Raw genomic sequence first — 25,230 nt, 5'->3', positions numbered from 1 at the left:
AGCAGCCTTACTTGGTGAGCTCATGGTCTGAGAGGAGCTGCTTCAGGTGTCTGGAAAGCAACTTTTTTTCCATGGACAGTCGCACCCATGCTCTGGCCTTTCCCACATCAGTCTTGATTTCCCCGATGTTCTGGATGTGCCTGGAGGAAGAATGCAAAAGGAAAGTGGAGGGTGGGATGGGAGATGAACTCACTGCCAATAACTTACCTGCAAAGCCGAAGGAGACCTGCTGAGACAGCCCTATCCCAACCTAGGAGAGCCTATCTCTATATTCTCCAAATACTGGGCTTCCATGTAGCTTTACCAGATAGGCTCACCATATTTTGGGAGGAAAAAAGACAGCACAGACCTTAAAAAGCCAGGCTAACTCTGAGCTCTTAGGGCCTGAGATACTCTCCTATGCTCCCTTACCTCCAAAAATGCCAGGAAACCCAACTGTTTGTGCAGCTTTACAAATGTATTATGAAACACAAGACCTTGTGATTAGAAGGGCTTCCATGTTAGCTGAGATGCCATAGCAGCCACTGAGACCTTGTTACTTAAAGTGGATACCTAAGCAGCAACTGAAAACAGGATTTTAGTGGCTTATTACATGTGAGCCCATACTGACCTCATATCTTGAATCAGGGAGATCCTCAGGGGAGGCATGAGTGAGCTGGCATCAGACTTCCTACGTTCTGAATCAAGAAGTATTCCTAGAATAAACAAGTTGGTCATGTCCAAAGAGATCTGAATATCCAAATAGCTGACTACCCTTCCCTCATCTCAAATCACAAATTGCTATGGGAAACAGTTGGTTACACTGGTAACACTTTAATTGATTGTTTCATAAATATTTATTAAATTCCTACTAGAGATCAAATTTTGTATTTTTATGGATATTATCTCATTTAATTCTCTAACAATTTATAAGGTAGCCAAAAAAGATACCACAATTTCCCCCACTTAACAGAGAAGGAAAATGACATTCAGAGAGGTTAGCTGCTTTGCCTACATCACCAACTAGCAAAGTCAGTACTGGAACACAGATCTCTTGGCTCCTAGTCTATCATGCTCTCATCATGATCCACAGAAGCAGTGCTTCCACTTGGAGCCACTATTCACATCCTGTTCTGGCTTCACAGCAGCCTACAAAAGCCCAAGAGAATGTATAAAGAACAAGAATGTTCTGGTTCCGTTCCAGAATGATAGGACCTCTAGGAGAAGAGCAGATATAATACCTTTATATCCTCATGTCTGGCCTAATGTTTAAAACTTAGTATTTTCATCATCAAGCTGTTGAGAATTTTTGGCTACAGTTTATTTCTTGGCAATGACTTCTATAGCATTCTTAATAAGAACCTGCTTTTACACATCCAGAAAGCGGGCCAAAAAATTCCTCATAAGCCTACCTGGAGAACTCTTGTCCCTAGTTTTCAGCCAGTTATCTCCCCAGGTTCAGTGCTAGTTAAGGTCAACTAGTTCAAGAGCAAAGAGTTCTTTGCCCATCTTTTTACCCCATTTAACTCACCTTTACCATTAAGATAAAAACATCAAGAAAGGTAAACAAATGTTTTGGCAGAGAGTGGAGAACAAAGGATGATGTGAAGGGGAGATGCACCAAGAAGTAAAAGAAGAAGGGAGACTACCCTGGAAAGGACACTGTAGGATGGTCTAAACATCAGAGCAGGAGACAAGATGACTGGCTCTTATCTGGCCTCTTCCATGAGCTCACTTTGTGATCTTAAGTAAATTCAATTCCTCTCCAGACTTGTTTCCTCCTCTTGTAAAACAAAGGGCCTGGACTAGATGACCTCTGGAGTTGCCACAAACTCTGACATTTTTATTAGATTAGAAACAGAAAGTAAGTATAAGGGATCATTCACACCAGGACTTGACTTTGAGCAAGTCCAAGGAAGGACACTGACCAACAGATCTCTTGACTAATACGATAGATAATCATAATGCCCATGTCACAGAAATAAAATAAAAGACTCTGAAAACAGCCTGCTCCAAACCCAGTACCACAGTAAAACCCATATTCATTTTGAGACTGGCCTCTTGCCCATATAAATTTTCTATCTTGCCAATAAAAAGCGTACAGAAATACACAGTGAAAGCAAATGCCATGGTTTTGGTATGCTCTGTGGTTCAGAGAGTCTGGTGGCTCCATATTTAAAAGAGAAAACACTCCAGAGCAAAGGCTTCTTTGACCTGGAACAGTTTGCTTCAAAATGATCACTCCAGTGGATGATGGAAAAGTGGAGAGAGGACAGACTCTCCAATGCAGAGACTATCTTACCTGAGGTACTGAGGCTTCCTGATGTGAGTTTTCTCTGCCGGTTGTCCTGATAATGTAACAGGTGGGACCATAAGGCTGATTTCCCCTGGAACCAATGCAAGGGAGAAACACCTATCAGTTTAGATTTCAGGGGTCAAGGCTTTCAACATACAGATAGAAGCTTTTGCTAAAAAAAAAAAAAAAATATGTACTGTTTCTTGTTTCAATGTACATCCAGGACACAGCATATGCAAATATATCAATTTACTAAAATCCAGAAGAAATATAAACAATGGAAGGGAACAGAAAAAGGAAATGGTTTCCCACTGGGAATAGAAAGGAGATGGGAAAGAGAGCCTGGGAAGGGACCAGTGGATAAGAAAGAAAAAAGCAGCTGGGCACGGTGGCTCACACCTATAATCCCAACACTTTGGGAGGCCGAGGCAGGCAGATCACTTGAGGTCAGGAATTCGATTCCAGCCTGGCCAACATGGTGAAACCCCATCGTCTCTACTAAAAATATAAAAATTAGCAGGATGTGGTTGCGCGTGGTTGTAATCCCAGCTTCTCAGGAGGCAGGAGAGTCGCTTGAACCCAGGAGGCGGAGGTTGCAGTGAGCCGAGATCGCACCACTGCACTCCAGCCTGGGCAACAGGGTGAGACGCTGTCTTAAGAAAAAACAAAGAAAGAAAGAAAGAAAAAAGCAGGCCAGGTACAGTGTCTCACATCTGTAATCCCAACCCCAACACTGGGAGGCCAAGGCGGGCGGATCACTTGAGGTCAGAAGTTCGAGACCAGCCTAGCCAACACAGCAAACCCTTACTAAAAATACAAAAATTAGCCGGGGTGGTAGCACATGCCTGCTGTCCCAGCTATTCAGGAGGCTGAGGCAAGAGGATCACTTGAACCTGGGAGGTGGAGGCACTTGAACATGGGAGGCAGAGGTTGCAGGGAGCTATGATCATGCCGCTGCACTTCAGCCTGAGTGACAGAGTGAGGCTACCTTTCAAAAAAAAAAAAAAAAAAAAGAAGCAAATGACCTATCATCCTCTAAATGGTCTGTTGGTTTTATGTCAGCTTGATGGCTTTTGCACGGAGGAGTGGATATGCAGCCTATAAGCTTCCATCTTAGCTCCTGAATTTCCTAAAATATTTAAAGTTATTCCTTTAAATATTGTTTTAGTCCTAATTTTGCTACTTGGCAAACTAGGCAAAGCAGTTTGGTGAACCTCTCTGAATGTCAGTTTCCTTCTCTGTTAAGTGGGGGAAACTGTGGTATCTTTGGTTACCTTACAAGTTGTTAGCACAGGTCAGGGAGAGTAAGTCATCACTATAACGAGGATTTACTATTGAAGGTATAGTTGAAGAAATGTGAAGAAAGGTAGGCTGGTACTTAACTGTATGGCTGAAATAAACTACAGTCAATATAATAGAAACTTGGCATTTGGAAAGGTAAGAACTGCACTTTACACTATTTGAGACATGTAGTAATTTGTCATTTTGCCAAGGCACAAACCTGAATAGTATTTGCAAGCCTGATGTGAGGAAGCGATTCACCTGGGTAATGAGTGAGCCCAGCTGGTCACCCAACAACTGCTTTGTCTCTTTCTAATCATCGTTCAGTACATCATAACCCTTGTTACATGATAACAACTTTATTTCAGATTCATGGTAAATGTTCCCATGTAGATAATAAAATAATATAAAGGTGGTATGTTGGCCGGGTGCGGTGGCTCACGCCTGTAATCCCAGCACTTTGGGAGGCCAAGGCGGACGGATCACAAGGTCAGGAGATTGAGACCATCTTGGCTAACACAGTGAAACCCCATCTCTGCTAAAAATACAAAAAATTAGGCGGGCGCGTTGGCAGGCGCCTGTAGTCCCAGCTACTCGGGAGGCTGAGAGAGGAGAATGGCGTGAACCCGGGAGGCGGAGCTTGCAGTGAGCCGAGATCGCGCCACTGCACTCCAGCCTGGGTGATGAGCAAGACTCCATCTCAAAAAAAAAACAAAAACAAAAAGGTGGTATGTTTGTTTTAGTAAGATTATAATAGTTTTATAAATGACTTTGGTTCTATAATAATGATAGAAGCTACCAGGTCTTGAGGCTTACTATTAACTAAGCACTATGCCAGATGTTCAAAATACAATATTGTAATTAATGCTCCCAACAGTCTAACAAGGTAGAGATCTCTATCCCTATTTTCTGTAGAGAAGAAAAAATTGAGGATCGGAAAGGTTAAGTAACTTGTAAGAGGTCACACCATTAGTAAGCAGAGTGTTGGGATCCAAGCTTAAGTCTATCTAATGTCAAAACCATTGCACTTAATAACTATGCTACACAAGATGTTTCTGAAAAGATCACTTAACTTTTTAAGTTATACTTTCTGAAGAAAATTTTGTGCTATGGAACGAATGTGAAGATTTAAGGTCTTAAGATTTACCCCATGAGAATATTGAGGGTCTATTTTGTTTCTATTCACAAATTTGACCTACTCTGGGGAAAAAAAATCAAATATCTGAATGGTAGGAAACCCTCGCTATAGATGAGCAAGTTGTCAAAATAAGCTTGCTGTATGTTTGTGTTTCCTACAAAAGTTCATCAACTTAAAACCCTACAACTTCAAAGACAATTTTTAAAATATATTAAAACTAAAAACTAAAATTAGAAAATACCAGGTTTTATTCATCCAAATACCAAATATTTGAATAAAAAAAAGTCTAACAACATTAATGAGACTTACAAATCCTATACACTGCTTCTAAGAAGGTCTATTGTTTCCTGTTGGGAGCCAAAAAGAAAAAAAAAATTTAATTAAAAAACTTAAAAAAGGCCGGGCGCGGTGGCTCAAGCCTGTAATCCCAGCACTTTGGGAGGCCGAGGCGGGCGGATCACGAGGTCAGGAGATCGAGACCATCCCGGCTAACACGGTGAAACCCCGTCTCTACTAAAAAATACAAAAAACTAGCCGGCGAGGTGGCGGGCGCCTGTAGTCCCAGCTACTCGGGAGGCTGAGGCAGGAGAATGGCGTGAACCCAGGAGGCGGAGCTTGCAGTGAGCTGAGATCCAGCCACTGCATTCCAGCCTGGGCATCAGAACGAGACTCCGTCTCAAAAAAAAAAAAAAAAAACTTAAAAAAAAAAAAAAAAAAAGAACATTGGCTGGGCATGGTGGCTCACACCTGTAACCCCAGCACTGTGGGAGGCCGAGGTGGGTGTATCACTTGAAGTCAGGAGTTCAAGACCAGCCTGGCCAACACAGGGAACCCCCATCTCTACTAAAATACAAAAATTAGGCGTGCATGGTGACAGGTGCCTGTAATCCCAGCTACTCAGGAGGCTGAGGCAGGAGAATTGCTTGAACCCAGGAGGTGGAGATTGCAGTGAGTCAAGATGGCACTACAGCACTCCAGCCTGGGCAACAGGGTGAGACTCCATTTCAAAAAATAAAACAGGTCTATTAATGTATCTAACAGATAATACAAGAGCTTAAAATATTTATGGTCTTTGACTTAGTAATTCAACTTCTAGAAATCCATTCATCCTTCCATCTACCACAACCATTAGCAAGTAGGCTTCTCAGCATCTAGGCAGACTAGGAAAGCAGCCTAAGAGAAATTAATAGAACTGTCTGAATGTGGCACACATTAAGTACAGCTGGTGACCAGACAGCCTGACATGCAATAATACCAAAGAACCAAGGACAAGGGCAAAATCAGGCCACTATACCAGAAGGAAGCCCCTGGCCCACAGTGATTACAGAGGTGAGTAGAAAGAGCAAGGGCAAGAGTGGAAGAGCAGCAACTGGGCTGCTGCACTTTGGTTTTTCTAGTTCACGAGACATGGCCTACTCTTTTTCCTCTTTTGCAAAGGGCCTGATTGGGACTGCAAGGTTCAATACAGCCTGACTATGCATTTACGGACATGGACACACAATAAACTGCATCAGATTCTACAAGAATGTCATAAGTAAGAAAGGTAAGTAACAACTCCTTTTCATGTGTCAACCCCAAATGGCAGCAGTTACAAAACGAGTATGAAAAACCAAACCTCTCTCTGATAGAAAAACATACTATAGGTGGAAGTCCATCTCCTTGGAAGATGTCACTGAAAGCCAAAGAGAGTGGTGAGGATAACAGAGGTTCTTATGAAGACTTGCTGCAGGCAGCCTTGCATCCAAGCAGTCAAAGCTAGTAACAAAATTTAAGAGGCCAGCAGCAAAAATGCTGTTTGGATTCTCTCTACTTTCTAAGCAGATAATAATGGGTGGTTGCTCAGGAAGGTGCCGCCACAGGGGCATAATAAAATCACCCTCTGAGAGCAAATTTAGTCACAATCTGGGTGTATGATAAAGGACAGCAGGTAACGAGGGTGTGACTGCTGGACTGGAAGATAACCGAAGAACGTCTCAGCAGGATAAAGAAACCAGCAAAACCGAGGCCTAGGGAGAACATGGTGTTAGGAACCCAACATAGATCATCAGGGTCAATCTCCAGCTGAACATGTATCCCTAAGGGCATAAATGCCATGCCGGCAAGAACAGATCCTCACTCTCCTCTGGTGACATTGTCACTGCTTCACTTCCAGAGCTCCAAAAGCCAGGACTCAGAACAAAATGGAACCTCAACTAAAAAGCCCCCATTATTTTGCACTGGTTTCTCACCAAACAAGCAGCCTATCTCTCCAAAATAAGAGGGGGAGCAAATGAACTCTAAAAGAAATTTCAGTGTGGTCAACAATGGTGAAATCCCATCTCTACTAAAAATACAAAAAAATTAGCTGGACGTGGTGGCCTGAGCCTATAATCCCAGCTACTTGGCAGGCTGAGGTGGGAGAATCACTTGAACTCAGGATGCGGAGGTTGCAGTGAGCTGAGATCATACCACTGCACTCAGCCTGTGTGACAGAGCGAGACGCTCGAAGGAAAGAGGGAAGGGGTGGGGGGGGAAGGAAGGAAGGAAGGAAGGAAGGAAGGAAGGAAGGAAGGAAGGCAGGCAGGCAGGCAGGCAGGCAGGCAGGCAGAGGGAGGGAGGGGACAGAGGGAGGCAGGCAGAGGGAGGGAGGGAGAGGACAGAGGGAGGGAGGAAGGGAGGGGATGGAGGGAGGGAGGGAGGCAGAGGAAGGAAGGGAGGGGACAGAGGGAGGGAAGAAGGGAGGGGATGGAGGGAGGGAGGGAGGGAGGGAGGGAGGAAGGAAGGAAGGAAGGGCTTCTTACTGTGAGAATTTCTGCAGAATAATAAATTCCTCCTACAGTGAGAATTACTGCAGAATACTGCTGCAAAGCCTAGAACACAGACTTAGAACATATAATGATACAGTACTATTTTTCAGAATGCAGGAAGAAGCTTCACTAACTCCCTAGAAATTTTTGCAGTAAATATTTAAAAGTTTTCAGCATATATGTTTTACCTCAAAGCTAAAAGAGCTCAACTATAGTGCCAGACTTGCTAAATGTTATGGAAAATGATAAAAGGATTATATATATTCTACTCACTTGTTACAGAGAAAAAGAAAGAAGTAAAGCCTTCATACAGAACCCACCATAATAATAGCTGTCATATTTTGCATACTCATCACACGCCAGGTATTTCCTTTCATGGTCTCTAATTATCACAGCTGAAAGGTATTTATTTAATTCTTTTAACTTTTATTTTAGGTTTGGGGCACACATGCAAGTTTGTCATATAGGTAAACTGCATATCACAGGGGTCTGGTGTACAGATTACTTCATTATTCATGTAATAAGCCTCGTACCCCACAGGTAGTTTTTCAATCCTCTCCCTCCTCCCACTCTCCACCGTTAAGTAGGCCTTGGTGCCTGTTGTTCCCTTCTTTGTGTCCATGTGTACTCAATGTTTAGCTCCCACTTATAAGTGAGAACTAGCAGTATTTAGTTTCCTGTTCCTATATGAGTTCACTTTAGACTATGGTCTCCAGCTACATCCATGTTGCTGCAAAGGCCATGATCTAGTTCTTTTTTATGATTGTGTAGTGTTGCATGGTGTGTATGTATCACCTTTTCTTTATCTGGTCTACCATTGATGGCCATTTAGGTTGATCCTAACTTTGCTATTGTGAATAGTGCTGCAATGAACATACATGTGCATATGTCTTTATGGTAGAACAATTAATATTCTGAAAGACAGGTTTTTATTAACTATCTATCTTTCACGGATTTGGATTTCAGAAAGTGCAAGTTGCTTATTTAAAGTCATCCAGTGGAGCCAGGATTCAAACCCAAAGTCCTTCTGACTCACAGTTCATAGTGTTGCTACTACACCACAGTCTCAAAATTTTAGGGATGCAATACACAATTTTTAACATTTAAAAAACTCTATAGGCCAGGCGCAGTGGCTCAAGCCTGTAATCCTAGCACTTTGGGAGGCCGAGATGGGCGGATCATGAGGTCAGGAGATCGAGACCATCCTGGCTAAGACGGTGAAACCCCGTCTCTACTAAAAAAATACAAAAAACTAGCCGGGCGAGGTGGCGAGCGCCTGTAGTCCCAGCTACTCGGGAGGCTGAGGCAGGAGAATGGCGTGAACCCGGAGGCGGAGCTTGCAGTGAGCTGAGATCCGGCCACTGCACTCCAGCCTGGGCGACAGAGCAAGACTCCGTCTCAAAAAAAAAAAAAAAAGCCTCTATAAATGCAGTGTTTTTACAACACTGAAAAATCAGAATTAACCTAAATGACTAATAATAAGAGATTGATTAAAGTATGGCACATCTATACAATAGATGTAGTCATTAAAACTGAGATTTTACAATAACCACAAACATTTAGAGAGCCAGAAACCAGGCTCTGAGCTTAGTGCTTTACATTAATTATCGAATCCACACAAGGACCCAATGGAGGTGGGTACTTTTAAAATTCCATCAGGCAGGGCACAGTGGCTTATGCCTGTGATCCCGGCAGTTTGGGGAGCTGAGGCAGGAGGATCACTTGAGCCCAGGAGTTCGAGACCAGCCAGGACAACATAGGGAGACCTCATCTCTACAAAAGAAAAAAAAATTAGCTGGGCATGTTGCCACATGCCTGTAGTCTCAGTCTCCAAGCTGAGGTGGGAGGATCAGTTGAGCCCAGGAGGTCAAGGCTGCAGTGAACAGTGTTCATGCTAGTGTGCTCCAGCCTGGGCAAGACTCTGTCTCAAAAACTAAACTAAATTAAATTAAATTAATAAAATAAAATAAAATTCCATTATACATATAAGGAAACAGGCTTAGAGAAGCTAGATAACTTGCTCAGTTTCATAAAGTTATTACGTGGAAATCATACTTCAAACCCAGATCTGTCTGTTTTACAGTCAAGCTCTTAAACACTTACTATTCTATCATCTAAAAATTAGTTAAGGACATAGAAAAGATATGAGATAAAAACAAAGCAAGTTGCAAAACATTACGTACAGTATTAACTTATTTGGATTTTTTAAAAAACCACTTCACTGAGATGTAATTCATATTATCATAAAATTCACACTTTCAAAGTATGCAATTTTCTGAAAAAAATCTGATTTTTAATATAGAGTTGTGCAACCATCACCACTATCTAATTCTAGAACATTTTCATCACCCCCAAAAGACACTCCATATGCATTAGTAGTCACTTCCCATTGCTCCCTTCCTCTAGCCTCTGGCAACCCTTAATCTACTTTCTGTCTATGGATTTGCCTATTTTAGACATTTTGTACAAATGAGATCATACAATCTGTGGCCTTTTGTGTCTGGCTTCTTTCACTTGGTATGTTTTCAGAGTTTATCCATGTTGTACCACATGTAGGTACTTTATTCCCTTTATTGCTCAATAATATTTCCAATGTATGGATACACCAAATTTAGGTCACCATTTATCAGCTGATAAACATTTGGGTAATAATAGCCTCATATGATGACACTATTATGACTAATGCTACTATGAACTTTTTTTTTTTTTTTGAGATGGAGTTTCCCTCTTGTTGCCTAGGCTGGAGTGCAACGGTGCAATCTTGGCTCACTGCAACCTCCACCTGCCGGGTTCAAGCGATTCTCCTGCCTCAGCCTGCCAAGTAGCTGGGATTACAGGCATGCACCACCACACCTAGCTAATTTTGTATTTTTGGTAGAGACGGGGTTTCACCAGGTTGATCAGGCTGGTCTCAATCAAACTCCTGACCTCAAGTGATCCACCTGTCTTGGCCTCCCAAAGTGCTGGGATTACAGGTGTGAGCCACTGCGCCTGGCCTGCTATGAACATTTGCATACAAGTTTTTGTGTAGACATATGTTTTCATGTCTCTTGAGCATGTATCTAGAAGTGGGCTTGCTAGGTCATATAAGAACTGTTTAACATTTTGAGGAACTGCCAGACTGTTTTCAAAAGTGGCTGCACCATTTTACATTCCCAATAGTAATGTATGAAAGTTCTCATTTCTCCACACCCTTAACACTTGTTACTTATTTTAACTACTCCAGTGGATGTGAAATAGTATCTCATTGTGGTTCCATTGGGTTTTTAAATATATAGCTACATATGCATGGGCATGTGTACACAGAAGAATGCTCTGAAGAACATATGTGGAAGACTGTTGCTATACCCATTAGAATGGACACTCCAGGAAGGCAGAAATCTTGGTCTGTTTTGTTCACTGAGGTATTTCTAGTGCCTACAACAGTACCTGACATAGTAGGCCCTTGAGAAATACCAATGGATACTAATGTATTTTCTAATTTTTCCATGATAAAACTTCTTTTCAAAAAATTTCAAGTTATTTTCAAATTTAGAAATACATAAAAATACAATGTATCTATCTTGACTACCAATTGAAAACAGAGTATTTTGAAATAAGGAAATTCTCTGGGTATTAAGTGGAAAAATCAAACTTACTCAACTTCCTGAGGCCTTCTCTCAAATGTTTAAACCATCTGCATACAAAGAAATGTTAATGACAGACTTTTTTTCCATTGTGAATATACGATTAGTGAACAACCTTTAGTGTACGATCAGTACTTCCCAAGCTCCAACTTCTCTCTTTCTGGTCTATCTCTAGACTAGGGCCAGCTGCCAAACAGGACCTATCAGGTTGGCCTTCAGCTCTACCCCCAGGAAGAAAGATGCCTCTTTATAAAAGTCTAATAAACACACAGATTTATAAAGCTTATCTTTAAGGAAAACAGTTTGGATCACATTTATTTATTTGTTTATTTCAATCTCACTCCAGAGCACTGCACACCATTCTTCAAAGCCAGTCAGCTGGACAAAAAGAGTGTGGGAAAGCTAGTAACTGAAAACAGGAAGACAATTTGCTCAGCAGAGAGAGGCAATACATCCATTACCTGTTTCACTTGTAGTCCATGACTCCAGATCCTTTCCAGGAGATCACAAAGGCTGGCAATCAGGGTGTTCTCTTCCACCCCTGTGATGTTCACCTCCCCATGCCCTAGCTCCACAGCTTCTCGGCCCATCTTTTCCACCAGCATCCTTTTGGTCTACAAGGAAGCAGTCAACAGGATTAAATAACCACAGTGAGGAGGATCACATACAACCGGAGAGGGTTCTGATAGCCTGCACAGTACATCTGTTGGGCTGGGAAGGACAGGATGAATTAGCCCCAAGGACACAGAATATATTTATACCCATATAGGTCAGGTTACAAGGGAGTGCATGCTTTAAAAATTTAGTTAAGAAAAGCTGGGCGTGGTGGCTCACGCCTGTAATCCCAGCACTTTGGGAGGCCAAGGCGGGCGGATCACGAGGTCAGGAGATTAAGACTATCCTGGCTAACACGGTGAAACCCCGTCTCTACTAAAAATACAAAAAAATTAGCCGGGCATGGTAGCAGGTGCCTGTGGTCCCAGCTACTCAGGAGGCTGAAGCAGGAGAATGGCGTCAACCAAGGAGGTGGAGCTTGCAGCAAGCCGAGATCGTGCCACTACACTCCAGCCTGGGCGACAGAGCGAGACTCTGTCTCAAAAAAAAAATTTAGTTAAGAAAAGGAGGCCGGGTGTGGTGGCTCAAGCCTGTAATCCCAGCACTTTGGGAGGCCGAGACGGGCGGATCATGAGGTCAGGAGATCGAGACCATCCTGGCTAACCCAGTGAAACCCCGTCTCTACTGAAAAATACAAAAAACTAGCCGGGTGAGGTGGCGGGCGCCTGTATTCCCAGCTACTCCGGAGGCTGAGGCAGGAGAATGGCATAAACCCGGGAGGCAGAGCTTGCAGTGAGCTGAGATCCGGCCACTGCACTCCAGCCTGGGCGAGAGCGAGACTCCGTCTCAAAAAAAAAAAAAGGATAAGAACACAGCAATCTTTATGACTCCTGGCCAGTGATTTCATCACTCTGTATTCAGTTTTTGCATTTATGAAAGAAATAAATAAACCCTTCAGTCATGCTCACCGCTGACATTCTCTGATTCCCACTGCTTAAATGACCCTACTAAACAAACCTTCGAGCATACATACAACTTAGAAATATACCTGAAATAACTGTCAAGGGGACAAAAATTGAGGAGGTAATTTATTTTACATAAAAATTTTCAACTGCTTATTGTAAGATCATAACCAAGAAAACACACACTGCATAATGATAATCACAGGTTTTTTTTTTTTTTTTTTTTGAGACGGAGTCTCGCTCTGTCGCCCAGGTTGGAGTGCAGTGGCCGGATCTCAGCTCACTGCAAGCTCCGCCTCCCAGGTTCATGTCGTTCTCCTGCCTCAGCCTCCAGAGTAGCTGGGACTACAGGTGCCCACCACCACGCCCGGCTAGTTTTTTTTGTATTTTTTTTAGTAGAAACGGGGTTTCACTGGGTTAGCCAGGATGGTCTCGATCTCCTGACCTCGTGATCCGCCCATCTCGGCCTCCCAAAGTGCTGGGATTACAGGCTTGAGCCACCGCACCCGGCCTATAGTTAGTGTACTGTGTCAGGCATTGTACTTAGCATTTCATTATCTCATTTAAGCCTCCTAACAATCTATGAGGTAACTATTATTATCATCCTCAATTCACCAATAAGGAAATTGAGAAATACAGTAATCAATATACTAAATTTAAACATAGTATAAAACAATACAGTATATTTATACTCTATTAAGTATAGTATAATTCTCTTAAGTAACTTGCCCAAAATCTATACTTAATATAGCACCATATTAATTATATATATAATTTATATATATAAAAAATATATATAATATATATATATATATATAACTTGCCCAAATGAAACAGCAAAGTAGCAATAGATCTGGCCTTTGAACCCATATCTGCCTGAACTTTGAGTCCAAGTTCAAAAGTAAGATTTAACTATGGTATAAATTTGTGATATATAAAAATCTAAGAAAAGGAAATCACCCTAATCCTACCTTTCAGAAGCAGCAACTCTTAATATTTTGGCATATTTCTTTCCACTGTTACTGTTTTTCACCTTTTTATTGTGAAATATATTATTTTTATATATATATATATATATATGCTATTACATGATTATGACCAGCGCCAGGCCAGTATTTTCTTTCTCTTTTTTTTTTTTTTGAGACGGAGTTTCACTCTTGTTGCCCAGGCTGGAGCGCAACGGCGTGATCTCTCAGCTCACTGCAACCTCTGCCTCCCCAGTTCAAGTAATTCTCCTGCCTCAGCCTCCCGAGTAGCTGGGATTACAGGCATGCACTACCACGCCTGGCTAATTTTGTATTTTTAGTAGAGATGGGGTTTCTCCATGTTAGTCAAGCTGGTCTCAAACTTCCGACCTCAGGTGATCTGCCCACCTCGGCCTCCCAAAGTGCTGGGATTACAGGCATGAGCCACTGCGCCCACCCAGTATTTATAAATACTGTCTGTTTACACCTTTGAAGCACCCCACGTACCCTCTTCCATTCACCTTCCCACTCTAGAAGCAACCACTTACACAATGAAACTACAGAAAAGCAAGAAAATTATTACCTATATTTTAAACCCTAAAATATATGGTTTGGTTTGTCTGTATCTTTTTTTTTTTTTTAAAGACAGGGTCTCTCTTTATTGCCTAGACTGGAGTGCAGTGGCTCGATCATGGTTCACGTAGCCTCAACCTCCCAGACTCAACTGATCCTCCCACCTCAGCCCCCGCAGTAGCTGGGACTATCGGCGTGCATGTTTCTTTTGTGATTTTTTTTTTTTTTTTCCCTTTAAGAGACTGGGTCTTAGTATGTTGCCCTGGCTGGGCCTGAACTCCCAGGCTTAAGCAACCTGCCCACCTCAGCCTCCCAAGTAGCTGGGATTACAGGTGTGTGCCGATACTCCTGGCTTGTGATTTGCTTTTTCACTCATGTTTATATTTGTGAAATTCATCCATACTGATGTGTATAATTGTTATCCATTTCCATTGTTGTATAGCATTCCACCATATGAATATACCGCAATATATTTATTAATTCTCTTACTGATTGGCTTTTGGGTTGTTTCTAGTTTGGGGCTATTAAAAGAATGCTGCTGCAAACTTCGTGTACACACTTCTTGGGACATGCTCCAAAAGTTTCTCTAGGGAATAACCTAGGAGAAGAATTACTAAACAATACTATGCTCTTTTCCAAAATCATCATACCAATTTATACTTCCAACAGCCTGTTGCCCCATGTGCAAGCCAGTAGTTTGTGATGTTATATTGATTACTATATTTCTTCAATTCTAGATGTACATTTGCCCACATATTAACATGTCTAAAATTGGTATGTATTTCAGTCATCATTGGCTAGGAATAGGAAGTTGTCACAGCCAGGTCATGCATCTCATGACTTAAGAATTTTGACAGTCCAGGCCAGTTGAGATAGCTCAAACCTGTAATTCCAGCACTTTGGGAGGCCAAGGCGGACAGATCACTTGAGGTCAGGAGTTCGATACCAGCATGGTCAATATCATGAAACTGTGTCTCTATTAAAAATACAAAAATTAGCCAAGTGTGGTGATACACTCCTGTAATCCCAGCCACTTGGGAGGCTGAGGCAAGAGAATTGCTTGAACCTGGGAGGCGGAGGTTGCAGTAAGGCGAGATTGCGTCACTGCATTCCAGCCTGGGTGACACAACGAGACTCCATCTCAAAAAAAAGAATGACAGTCCAGCAGCTTAGAAAAAAAAAACGTAGAAATGCAGCATCACCAGTGTTCTTCACAGCAGAAAGGCAGAAGAGACAAAATTGTATGGAAAAAAATCACAGATATTACTCAGAGTAAACTGACAGAAGTTTTACACACACAAACACACACACACACACAAAGGCCACAATGCCTGGCCAGAGTTTTTTTTAACCTGAATTTAAAATATCAGTACTGATACACTAACCAGCCTTTTTTTTTTTTTTTTTTTGAGAGAAGGTCTCACTCTGCAGCCTTGACTTCCAGGGCTCAAATGATCCTCCTACCTCAGCCACCAAAGTAGCTGGGACTAAAGGTGCGCACTACCACGCCTAATTTTTTTTTTTTTTGTAGAGATGGGGTTTTGCCACGTTGCTTAGCCTGGTCTCAAACTTCTGGGCTCGAGTGATTCACCCACCTCAATCTCCCAAAGTGCTGGGATTACAGGCATGAGCCACTGTGCCCTGCCAATCTAGCTTTAAACACTAATAATTTCTTCTGCAAGAGACAGCATATTTTATTTCCTCCTATAAACAAACATCACTTTGGCCGGGCGCGGTGGCTCAAGCCTGTAATCCCAGCACTTTGGGAGGCCGAGACGGGCGGATCACGAGGTCAGGAGATGGAGACCATCCTGGCTAACACAGTGAAACCCCGTCTCTACTAAAAAAAATACAAAAAACTAGCCGGACGAGGTGGTGGGCGCCTGTAGTCCCAGCTACTTGGGAGGCTGAGGCAGGAAAATGGCGTGAACCCGGGAGACGGAGTTTTGCAGTGAGCCAAGATCCGGCCACTGCACTCCAGCCTGGGCGACAGAGCGAGACTCCGCCTCAAAAAAAAAAAAAAACAAAAAGAAAAAAACAAACATCACTTCAAATGGGCACCACTGAGAACTGAAAGTGCAGGAAACTATTTTTATTCCATTGATAAATAAATAGGATGTAGTGGAAACTGAGTTAGTTGAACTGCCCTAAAATTATGGTATGCTGACTTGGTTGAAAGATTCTTTTTATTAGAAAAGACATATGTCTTTTCTAATAACTAAAACATTAACTTTTCATAACTAAAACATTAAAAATTAAGAATGAATGTCTTTGTAGAACAGAGAAAAAAAACATCCAAACAATCTAAGCTTAAACTGAATGACACATTTCAGCCTGGCACATAGTAGGTACTCAGCAAATTTATGTTTCTAGATAAAAGATATCATTACTATCAGATTAAAATAAAGGAGCAAAAACATTTGCATATATGTAAGACTAATCTGTTGAAGTAAGTCAGAGTGAAGACTAGTCTGATTTAAAGTACTGTAAAATGTTGAAAATTTAAACTATGCCTGGAACCCCAGCTACTCGGGAAGCTGAGGTAGGAGGATCACTTAAGCCCAGGAGTTCAAGACAAGCCTGGGCAATATAGTGAGATCCTGTCTTAAAAATAAGTTTTTTATTAAATTAAAAACTACATCTCTCTGTTATTTTTTTTTTTTGTTTTGAGATGGAGTCTCGCCCTGTCGCCCAGGCTGGAGTGCAATGGCGCGATCTCGTCTCACTGTAACCTCCGCCTCCCCGGTTCAAGCAATTCTCCTGCCTCAGTCTCTCAAGTAGCTGGGATTACAGGCGCATGCCACCATGCCTGGCTAATCTTTAGTAGAGACAGGGTTTCACCATGTTGGCCAGGCTGGTCTCGAACTCCTGACCTCGTGATCTGCCCGCCTCAGTCTCCCAAAGTGCTGGGATTACAGGCGTGAGCCACTGCGCCCGGCTTGTTGTTCATTTTTATGGAATATACATTAGGTTTATATCAAGCAAAGCATGCATGCTCTCAATTAATGGTATATTTTATTTAAAACAAATGTACCTAATTTCAAATTAACAGGATCTTAAAATTAGTACTGTCTCATTCTATCAATGATTTTATTTTAAGACAGTCTTGCTCCGTTGCCTAGGCAAGAGTGCAGTGGTGCAACCATAGCTCACTGTAGCCTTGACTTCCCAGGTTCAAGCAATCCTCCCACTTCAACCTCCCAAGTATCTGGGACTACAGCTGTGTGCCACCATGCCCATCTTAATACTTTTGTAAAGACAGGGTCTCACTACATTCTCCAAGTTGGTCTTGAACACCTGGGCTCAAACAATTCTCCTGCCATGGTCTCCCGAAGTGTTGGGATTATAGGCATGAGCCATCACGCCCAGACAACAGTATTTTTAAAATCCAGAGGGAGTGGTTGGAGCCAATTCTTGGTCTTACTTTGGCTGCTAACAGAAATAGCATACATACAGAGATGTCCACAGCTTACCTTATTGCGGCATTCCTTCAGCAGGCCCTCTACAAACTTCCAGTTGGTCTGGGCAATCACTGACGGAGAGAGGTTGGACAGTTTGGGCTGGCGAATAGTGCTGCCCATAGTCCTGGCTTCCTGGATGTACTTCTACATCAAACAGAAAAATAAAGACCCCTTGTGTCCAAGTACATAAACCAAAGGTCACCAGTACTGATGGGTGCCTGAAGAGGGCATTATTTTCTCACATTTTCTTTTTTTTTGTTTTTGAGATGAATCTTGCTCTGTTGCCAGGCTGATGTGCAGTGCTGCGATCTCGGCTCACTGCAACTTCCACCTCCCAGGCTCAAGCAATCCTCCTGCCTCAGCCTCCTGAATGGCTGGGACTATAGACGCGTGCCACCACACCTGGCTACTTTTTTGTATTTTAGTAGAGAAGGGGTTTCACCATTTTGGCCAGGATGGTCTTTATCTCCTGACCTGGTGATCCGTCTGCCTCAGTCTCCCAAAGTACTGGATTACAGGCATAAGCCACCATGCCCAGATTACTTTCTCGCACCTTCTTAGCTGCCTCTTTCTAGGCTCAGATAGTTAGGAATAGAAAATTTTTAATTTAATTCTTGTATTAAAGGGAAAAACAGATGATTTCTGTTTTAGCAGATGTAAAGCACTCCCTGAATAGTATAATTATCTTTGATTTAAAGATACAAGAGTCAGGCAGGGCGCAGTGGCTCATGCCTGTAATCCCAGTACTTTGGGAGGCTGAGGTGGGCAGATCACAAGGTCAGGAGTTCAAGATCAGCCTGGCCAACATAGTGAAACTCCGTCTTTACTAAAAATACAAAAATTAGCCAGGCGTGGTGGTGCACGCCTGTAATCCCAGCTACTCGGGAGGCTGAGGCAGGAGAATCGCTTGAACTCAGGAGGTGGAGGTTGTGGTGAGCTGAGATCGCGCCACTGCACTCCAGCCTGGGCAACAGAGTGAGACTCCACTGCCAAAAAAAAAAAAAAGGTACAAGAGTCAAAAAATACATGACTACAGCAAATCTCAAATCTCTGAGAAACATTGAGAAAATAAGTTTCCCCACCAAGCTGAGAGGACTTTAATTCCTCTGCCCATATCAAAGATGTCTACCCTTTCTATCATTAAGTATAAAATTAAGGCCTGGAAAATAAGATTGCACACTCAAAACAACAACTGCAATTATTCTGTATAATGTGCCGGTTATTCTTCTTCATATGTTTAACACAGAACCCACATCAATGCAGTAAAATGCACTCTGATATCCTCTCAGTAGGTTCATGACCAACATTTTTACCCTAAACTTCTCCTTTCCCCCATATTTATTCCAGTGGCATAACTCTGTCCATTCTATCTTATGGCCCCTTAATCTGTCTCTACTAACAACCCACCAAGGTTAGGGTCCAATTACTATTCTTGGACTGCTGTTACCTGTCTCCTAACTTGCTAGCTATCTCCATACCACCCTCCTCCAAAATATTCTGCCCACAGCCTCCTTTACACATTTACACACCAAACTTTAGATCCTGCCATGTCCTCTACTTGAAATGTTCTTCTTATAGCTCCAGGGAGATGAAAAAGAAAAAGAAAAACAGCCAGGAGCAGTGGCTCACGCCTGTAATCCCAGCACTTTGCCGAGATCGCTTCACTGCACTCCAGCCTGGGTGATAAGAGCGAGACTGTCTCAAACAAAAAAAGAATTTTAAAAAATTAACTTTTTTCCTATACACACATGCGCGTGCGTGCGCGCGCACGCGCGCGCGCATACACTCACACACACACACACACAAAACACCGATTTTTAAAGGATTTCTCCCAAGTTTCAGACTCCTAACTTCAGAGGTTCCTATCAGACTCCCCAGGGAGCATAATGCATGAGTAATTACAACATGGTTAGTAGCTAGCTGGAATTTGTAAAACATCCTACATTCTGATTTGTGATAACCCAGGCCCACCATCAGATATCAGGAACTAGACCTATTATTAACCCTTCTTTATGGGGTGAGGTCAATGCTGAGACATTTGAATCAGACTAGAGAACAGGAAATGAGAAAGAGAAGGAGTGCATAGCATGATAGCAAGGTCATCCTTGTCATTCTTAAGGTATCTTACCTCCCTCTGGTCATTGTCTAAACGCAGGTGTTCTGTGTGCTGCTTCTGCCGATCTTTCCGCCTCCACTGGGCAGGGGCATTCCTTTTCGTCCACCTAACACATCAGAATCAAAGCAGGCAATTAATAACGTCTCACTTAAAAAGCAATGTCAAGGCCGGGCATGGTGGCTCAAGCCTGTAATCCCAGCACTTTGGGAGGCCGAGACGGGCGGATCACAAGGTCAGGAGATCAAGACCATCCTGGCTAACACGGTGAAACCCCATCTCTACTAAAAAATACAAAAAACTAGCCGGGCGAGGTGACGGGCGCCTGTAGTCCCAGCTACTCGGGAGGCTGAGGCAGGAGAATGGCGTAAACCCGGGAGGTGGAGCTTGCAGTGAGCTGAGATCCAGCCACTGGACTCCAGCCTAGGCGACAGAGCCAGACTCCGTCTCAAAAAAAAAAAAAAAAAAGCAATGTCAACTAACAAGAGAAAACATGAATGACTAAGAGCCAATGCTGGACATAGGAAATGACCAAGAAGTCACCAGAGACAGCTCAGAGACCTTGAGGAAGAGCAGATTAAAGATGAGTGACTGGACATGAGAGAGATACCTCCTCAGGGAACATGTCTCTCTTGAAACATCTAGAAACACTTGACATATAGATCTAAAACTATATTCACTTAACTCTATCTGGGCTTTGATACAGTCATCTTCAAAAGTAACTACTGAGTAATTCTGCTAACTTATCTACTTTTCATTTCAGGCTCTGACTATTTCAACTGCAATTTAATAAATACAATGCTAGCTTGCTGTAGAATGGGATCCAGGCATGAGATGATTTTAACCCATTTGCAGCTTTTTGCAGGTCCTGGACATATGGAGCTATCCCAATCTGCATAGTGGAGGCAGAACTGAAAGACATTCTGTCACATACTTTCTTGTTCAAACAAGCGAACAACCTAGATAGTCTGGGTCTTCTCCATATCTACTTTACAAAATTACAAGGTCTTCTGGGGATAACAGCCCTAGCCCAGATACTAGATGACCCTATTATGGCTAGGGAGTTGTATCAGTGAATCCCTGGGGTTGACTCACTTGTTGCTGGCTGGCCCTGTGGAAAGTACATCAGACTGCAGCTTAGGGAAGAAGCCCGGCTCATATTTCCCTTGTCCAATCTTCATGTCAAGTAAATGTGGGTGAATTGCAATATGGTCCATTTTTGCCAGACGTAGCTCAATTGCTTTCTCTGGATGAGAATACAAACACATACACACATAAATACACACACAAATCAAGTCAAACATTTTTTTAAAAAGTAGCTACTCTTCCATTTCCAGCCAAGATGGAGTAAAAGGCAATGATTTTCCTGCAAATAGGAAAAAACCCATGCAAAATATATAAAATGATAAATTTCAAACACTGGACATCAGGCAATGAAGGATAGGAACCCTGAGAAACAGGTAACAAATGAGGTAACCCCTAGAACTATCCCAGCTAACTGCTTAGAGACAGCTTCCAGGCTGTGGTTCAGGAAGGGAGGTCTAGGCAGAGACTGGTGGACTCCCTGAGTTAAGGAGACCAAGGTGGCTAGAGTTCATATGAATGGTACCAGAGAAGAGACAGAATCCAGGGGATCTGCAGGGTATTCAGCAGGGTAATGGGTCAGTTCACTCAAGTGAAGAAACTACTCAAGGCTGGAGAAAGAATCATTGGAAAGGATTAGGAGAAACAATACAAAATGCTCACACAGGGCTGGGAATAATGCCTGTCCCCACCTGCCAGACTAGAAAACCTAACCACTCATGGGGCACTGAGTAAAGTACTCAGAGGGCCGTGCCTCGGTAGTGGAGAATTAATCACAGCCTAAAGGATTCTCTGGTCCTGCCAGAGGAAAACACAAAGGAAAAAGGAAAACACAAAGAAATCGAATTATTTCTAAGTAACTTAACTACATCCCAGAACAAAGATTGAGAATATTTATAGGAATATAGAAGTATCCAGGACTCAAATAGTAAAATTCACAGTGTCTGGCATCTAATCAAAGATTACCAGGGCCTGGTAGCTTACACCTGTAATCCCAGCACTTTGGGAGGCCAAAGTGAGGGTATCATTTAAGGCCAGGACTTCAAGACCAGCCTGGGCAACACAGTGAGACCTCATCTCGTAAAAAAAAAAAAAAAAATGAGCCAGACATGGTGGCATACACCTTTATTCCTAGCTATTCAGGAGGCCGAGGCCAGAAGATTACTTGAGCCCAGGAGTTTAAGGTTACGGTGAGCTATAATTGCACTACTGCACTCCAGCCTGGGCAACAAAGCAGAACCTCTTAAAAACAAACAAACAAACAACAACAACAACAAAAAATCAGAAACACAGAACTCACACGTCTGAAGATGAAAGCTGTGGAGATGAAAAATACACAGGCTGGGTTAAAAGCACACTCAACAATGCAGGAGAAAAACTAAGTGAGCTTGAAGCCATAGCAACAGAAATTATCCCAAAGAAGTCACAGAGAGAGAGAAAGAGCTGTTGCCATTAAAAGAGTATCAGCGGTGCTGGGATAATTTTACGCAATCCCAGATATTACACATATGTGTAACCGCAGTCCCTAAGGTAGGGATGGGGACAATAGAAAAATTACTAGAAGAAATACTGGCCAGAATTTTTGCAAATTTGATGTAAACAAAAAATATTCACAGATCTAAAAAGCACAATGAACCGCAAGAACAAGAATCATGAAGGAAACTACACCAAGTCACATCATAATCAAATTGCTCAAAATCAGTGATAAAAAGAAAATCTTAAAATCTGCTAGAGAAAGTAGACCTTTTGCATATAGAGAAGATCAAAATTAAGGATGACAGCAGATTTCTTATCAGAAAACAATGGAAGTATGATATGGCTTGGCTCTGTGTCTGTACCCAAATCTCACCTTGAATTGTGATAATCCCCATGTGTGGTGGGAGGGACCCAGTGTGAGGTAATTGAATCACAGGGGCGGTTTCCCTGATGCTATTCTCGCAATAGTGAGTGAGTTCTCACAAGATCTGATGGTTTTACAAGCATCTGGCATTTGCCTTCCTGGCACTCCTTCTTTTTCCTGCTGTGCTGTGAAGAGGTGCCTTCCACCATGCTTGTAAGTTTCTTGAGGCATTCCCAGCCATGTGGAACTGAGTCAATTAAACCTCTTTCCTTCATAAATTACCCACTCTTGGGTATTTCTTCATAGCAGCATGAGAATAAACTAATTACAAAGTGAGAAGACAGAGGAGCAACATCTTTTTTTTTTTTTTTTTTTTTGATACAGGGTCTCATTCTGTCACCCAGGCTAGAGTACAGTGGTGCGATCTTGGCTCACTACGACCTCTACCTTCTGGGTTCAAGTGATTCTTGTGCCTCAGCCTCCTGAGTAGCTTGGACTACAGGCACATACTATCATGCCTGGCTAATTGTGTGTGTGTGTGTATGTGTATGTTTAACAGCAACAGGGTTTCACCATGTTGGCTAGGCTGGTCTCAAACTCCTGACCTCAAGTGATCCACCTACCTGGGCCTCCCAAAGTGTTGGGATTACAGGCGTGAGCCACCACGCCTGGCCTGGAGCAACACCTTTAGAGTACTGAAAGGAAAAAACGATTAACCTATACTCAGGGAAAATACCTTTCAAAGACAAAAGAATTACAAAAGCTGAAAGAATTCATCACCAGCAGATCTACACTACAAGAAACGTTAAAGGAAGTCCTTCTGGCAGTAAGAAAATAATATGAGACGGAAGTATGGATCTACAGAAAAGAAAGAAGAGCACCCGAAATGCTAACTACACAGTTAAAGTATTAGATTTTGTACTTATTATTTAAATCTCTTTAACAGGCAATTGACTGTTTAAACAAAAATGACCATGTAGTGTGAGGTTTATGACATATGTAAAAGTAAAATAAATGACAATACCACGTAGGCTAGGAAGAGAGAAACGGAAATAGAGTTTTGTGAAGTTCCTTTCTGTTGTTGTTTAGAGACAGGGTCTCATCATGTGACCCAAGTTGGACTCAAACTCCTGGGCTCAGGCAATCCTCCCCCTGCAGCCTCCCAAACAGCGGGACTACGGGAGAACATGACTGTGCCTGGCAGCTCTGTACAGTTCTTATACTATGTGGAAAGTGACATTATATCACCTAAAAGTAGACTGTGATAAGTTAAATGTGTACTATAAATCCTAAAGCAACAGCTAAAATAACACAAGTTATAGCTAGTAAACCAATAAAGCAGATAAAATGAAATCATAAAAAAATGGAAAATATTCAATTAGTACACAAGAGGGCAGAAAAAGAAGGAAAGGGAACAAAGAACAGATGGGACAAATAAAAAACAAACAGCAAAATTACAGACTTAAACCCAGCAATATCAATAATCACATTAAATGTACATGGTTTAAAGACCTCAGTTAAAAATCTGAAACTGTCAAATTGGATAAAAATGCAAAACCCAATTACATGCTGCCTACAATAAATACCCTTTAAATATAAAAACAGAAATAGATTAAAAGTAAAATAATGAAAAAGACATACCATGTTAGCACTAGTCAAAAGAAAGCTAGAGTAGTTATTAATATCCAACAAAATAGATTTCACAGTAAAGAATATTACTCTGAATAAAGGAGGCTATTTCTATTTTTTTTTTTTTAAATAAAAATTAGCCAGGCATGGTGGCACACATCTATTGTGCTAGCTACTCGGGAAGCTAAGACGAGAGGATCCCTTCAGCCCACTACTTCAAAGTTACAGAAAACCATGACCACACCACTGCACTCTAGCCTGAGCAACAGAGTGAGACCCCATCACCATTTAAAAAAAAAGGAAAATATATAATTCACCATATTAACAAACTAAAGCTAAAAACCATATAATTACCTCAATAGATACAGAAAAAGTATTTGACAAAATTCAACATCCACCTCAGATAAAAACTCTGAACAAGCTAGTAAGATCCCTAACTGATAAAGGTTATCTATGAAAAACTTACAGGTAACATCATTCTTATAGTAAATGCTTTTCCCCTAAAGTCAGGAATAAGATGCCCACTCTCACTACTTCTATCTGACTTCATACTAGAGGTTCTAGCCAGTGTAATACAGAAAAAAAAAAAAGAAAGAAAGAAAAGGAAAAGAAATAAAAGGCATCCAGGGTGGCAGAAAGGAAAAGTAAAACTATCATTATTCACAGGTGATGTGACTGTCTATATGGAAAATCTGATGGATGTACAAAAAAGCTATTAAAAGTAAGTTTAGTATGCTTGTAGGACACAATATAAATATACAAAATTATGCTATTATAGTTATATATACTAGCAATGAATAATCAGAAATTAAAATTCAGAAAGCAATACAATAGTACCAAATTTATATAACACAAAACAATTTAAAATAACACCAAAAAATATGAACTACTTAGAGAAAAATCTGATAAGACATACAAAACCTGTACCCTGAAAAGTACATAA

The 25,230-nt window shown here is 41.8% G+C and overlaps 1 protein-coding gene across 5 annotated transcripts in view; it reads right to left on the bottom strand.

Moving 5' to 3' along the window:
* Positions 1–25,230, bottom strand: part of DENND5A (DENN domain containing 5A) — a 125,577-nt gene that overhangs the window by 11,807 nt on the left and 88,540 nt on the right. For 4 of the 5 annotated variants that reach the window (XR_004436191.1, XR_004436190.1, XM_033207623.1 and 1 more), the window contains exons 9-15: positions 20,831–20,981; positions 19,751–19,844; positions 17,635–17,766; positions 11,568–11,720; positions 2,282–2,366; positions 611–695; positions 12–140 (exon numbers count right to left, since the gene is read on the bottom strand). Coding sequence is in view for 3 of the 5 variants with exons in the window: in XM_033207623.1 (XP_033063514.1) it covers positions 12–140; positions 611–695; positions 2,282–2,366; positions 11,568–11,720; positions 17,635–17,766; positions 19,751–19,844; positions 20,831–20,981 (829 nt within the window). In the remaining 2 variants the exon portion in view is untranslated. Of the gene's footprint in view, positions 1–11; positions 141–610; positions 696–2,281; positions 2,367–11,567; positions 11,721–17,634; positions 17,767–19,750; positions 19,845–20,830; positions 20,982–25,230 lie in introns of those variants that run through there. The other variant, XM_033207624.1, reaches the window with a different exon arrangement.

Source organism: Trachypithecus francoisi, unplaced genomic scaffold (genome assembly GCF_009764315.1).
Source record: "Trachypithecus francoisi isolate TF-2019V2 unplaced genomic scaffold, Tfra_2.0 Lachesis_group8, whole genome shotgun sequence".
Classification (NCBI taxonomy): Eukaryota; Metazoa; Chordata; class Mammalia; order Primates; family Cercopithecidae; genus Trachypithecus; species Trachypithecus francoisi.
Note: the sequence above shows the minus strand (reverse complement) of the source record. Positions and strands in the feature narration are given on the sequence as shown.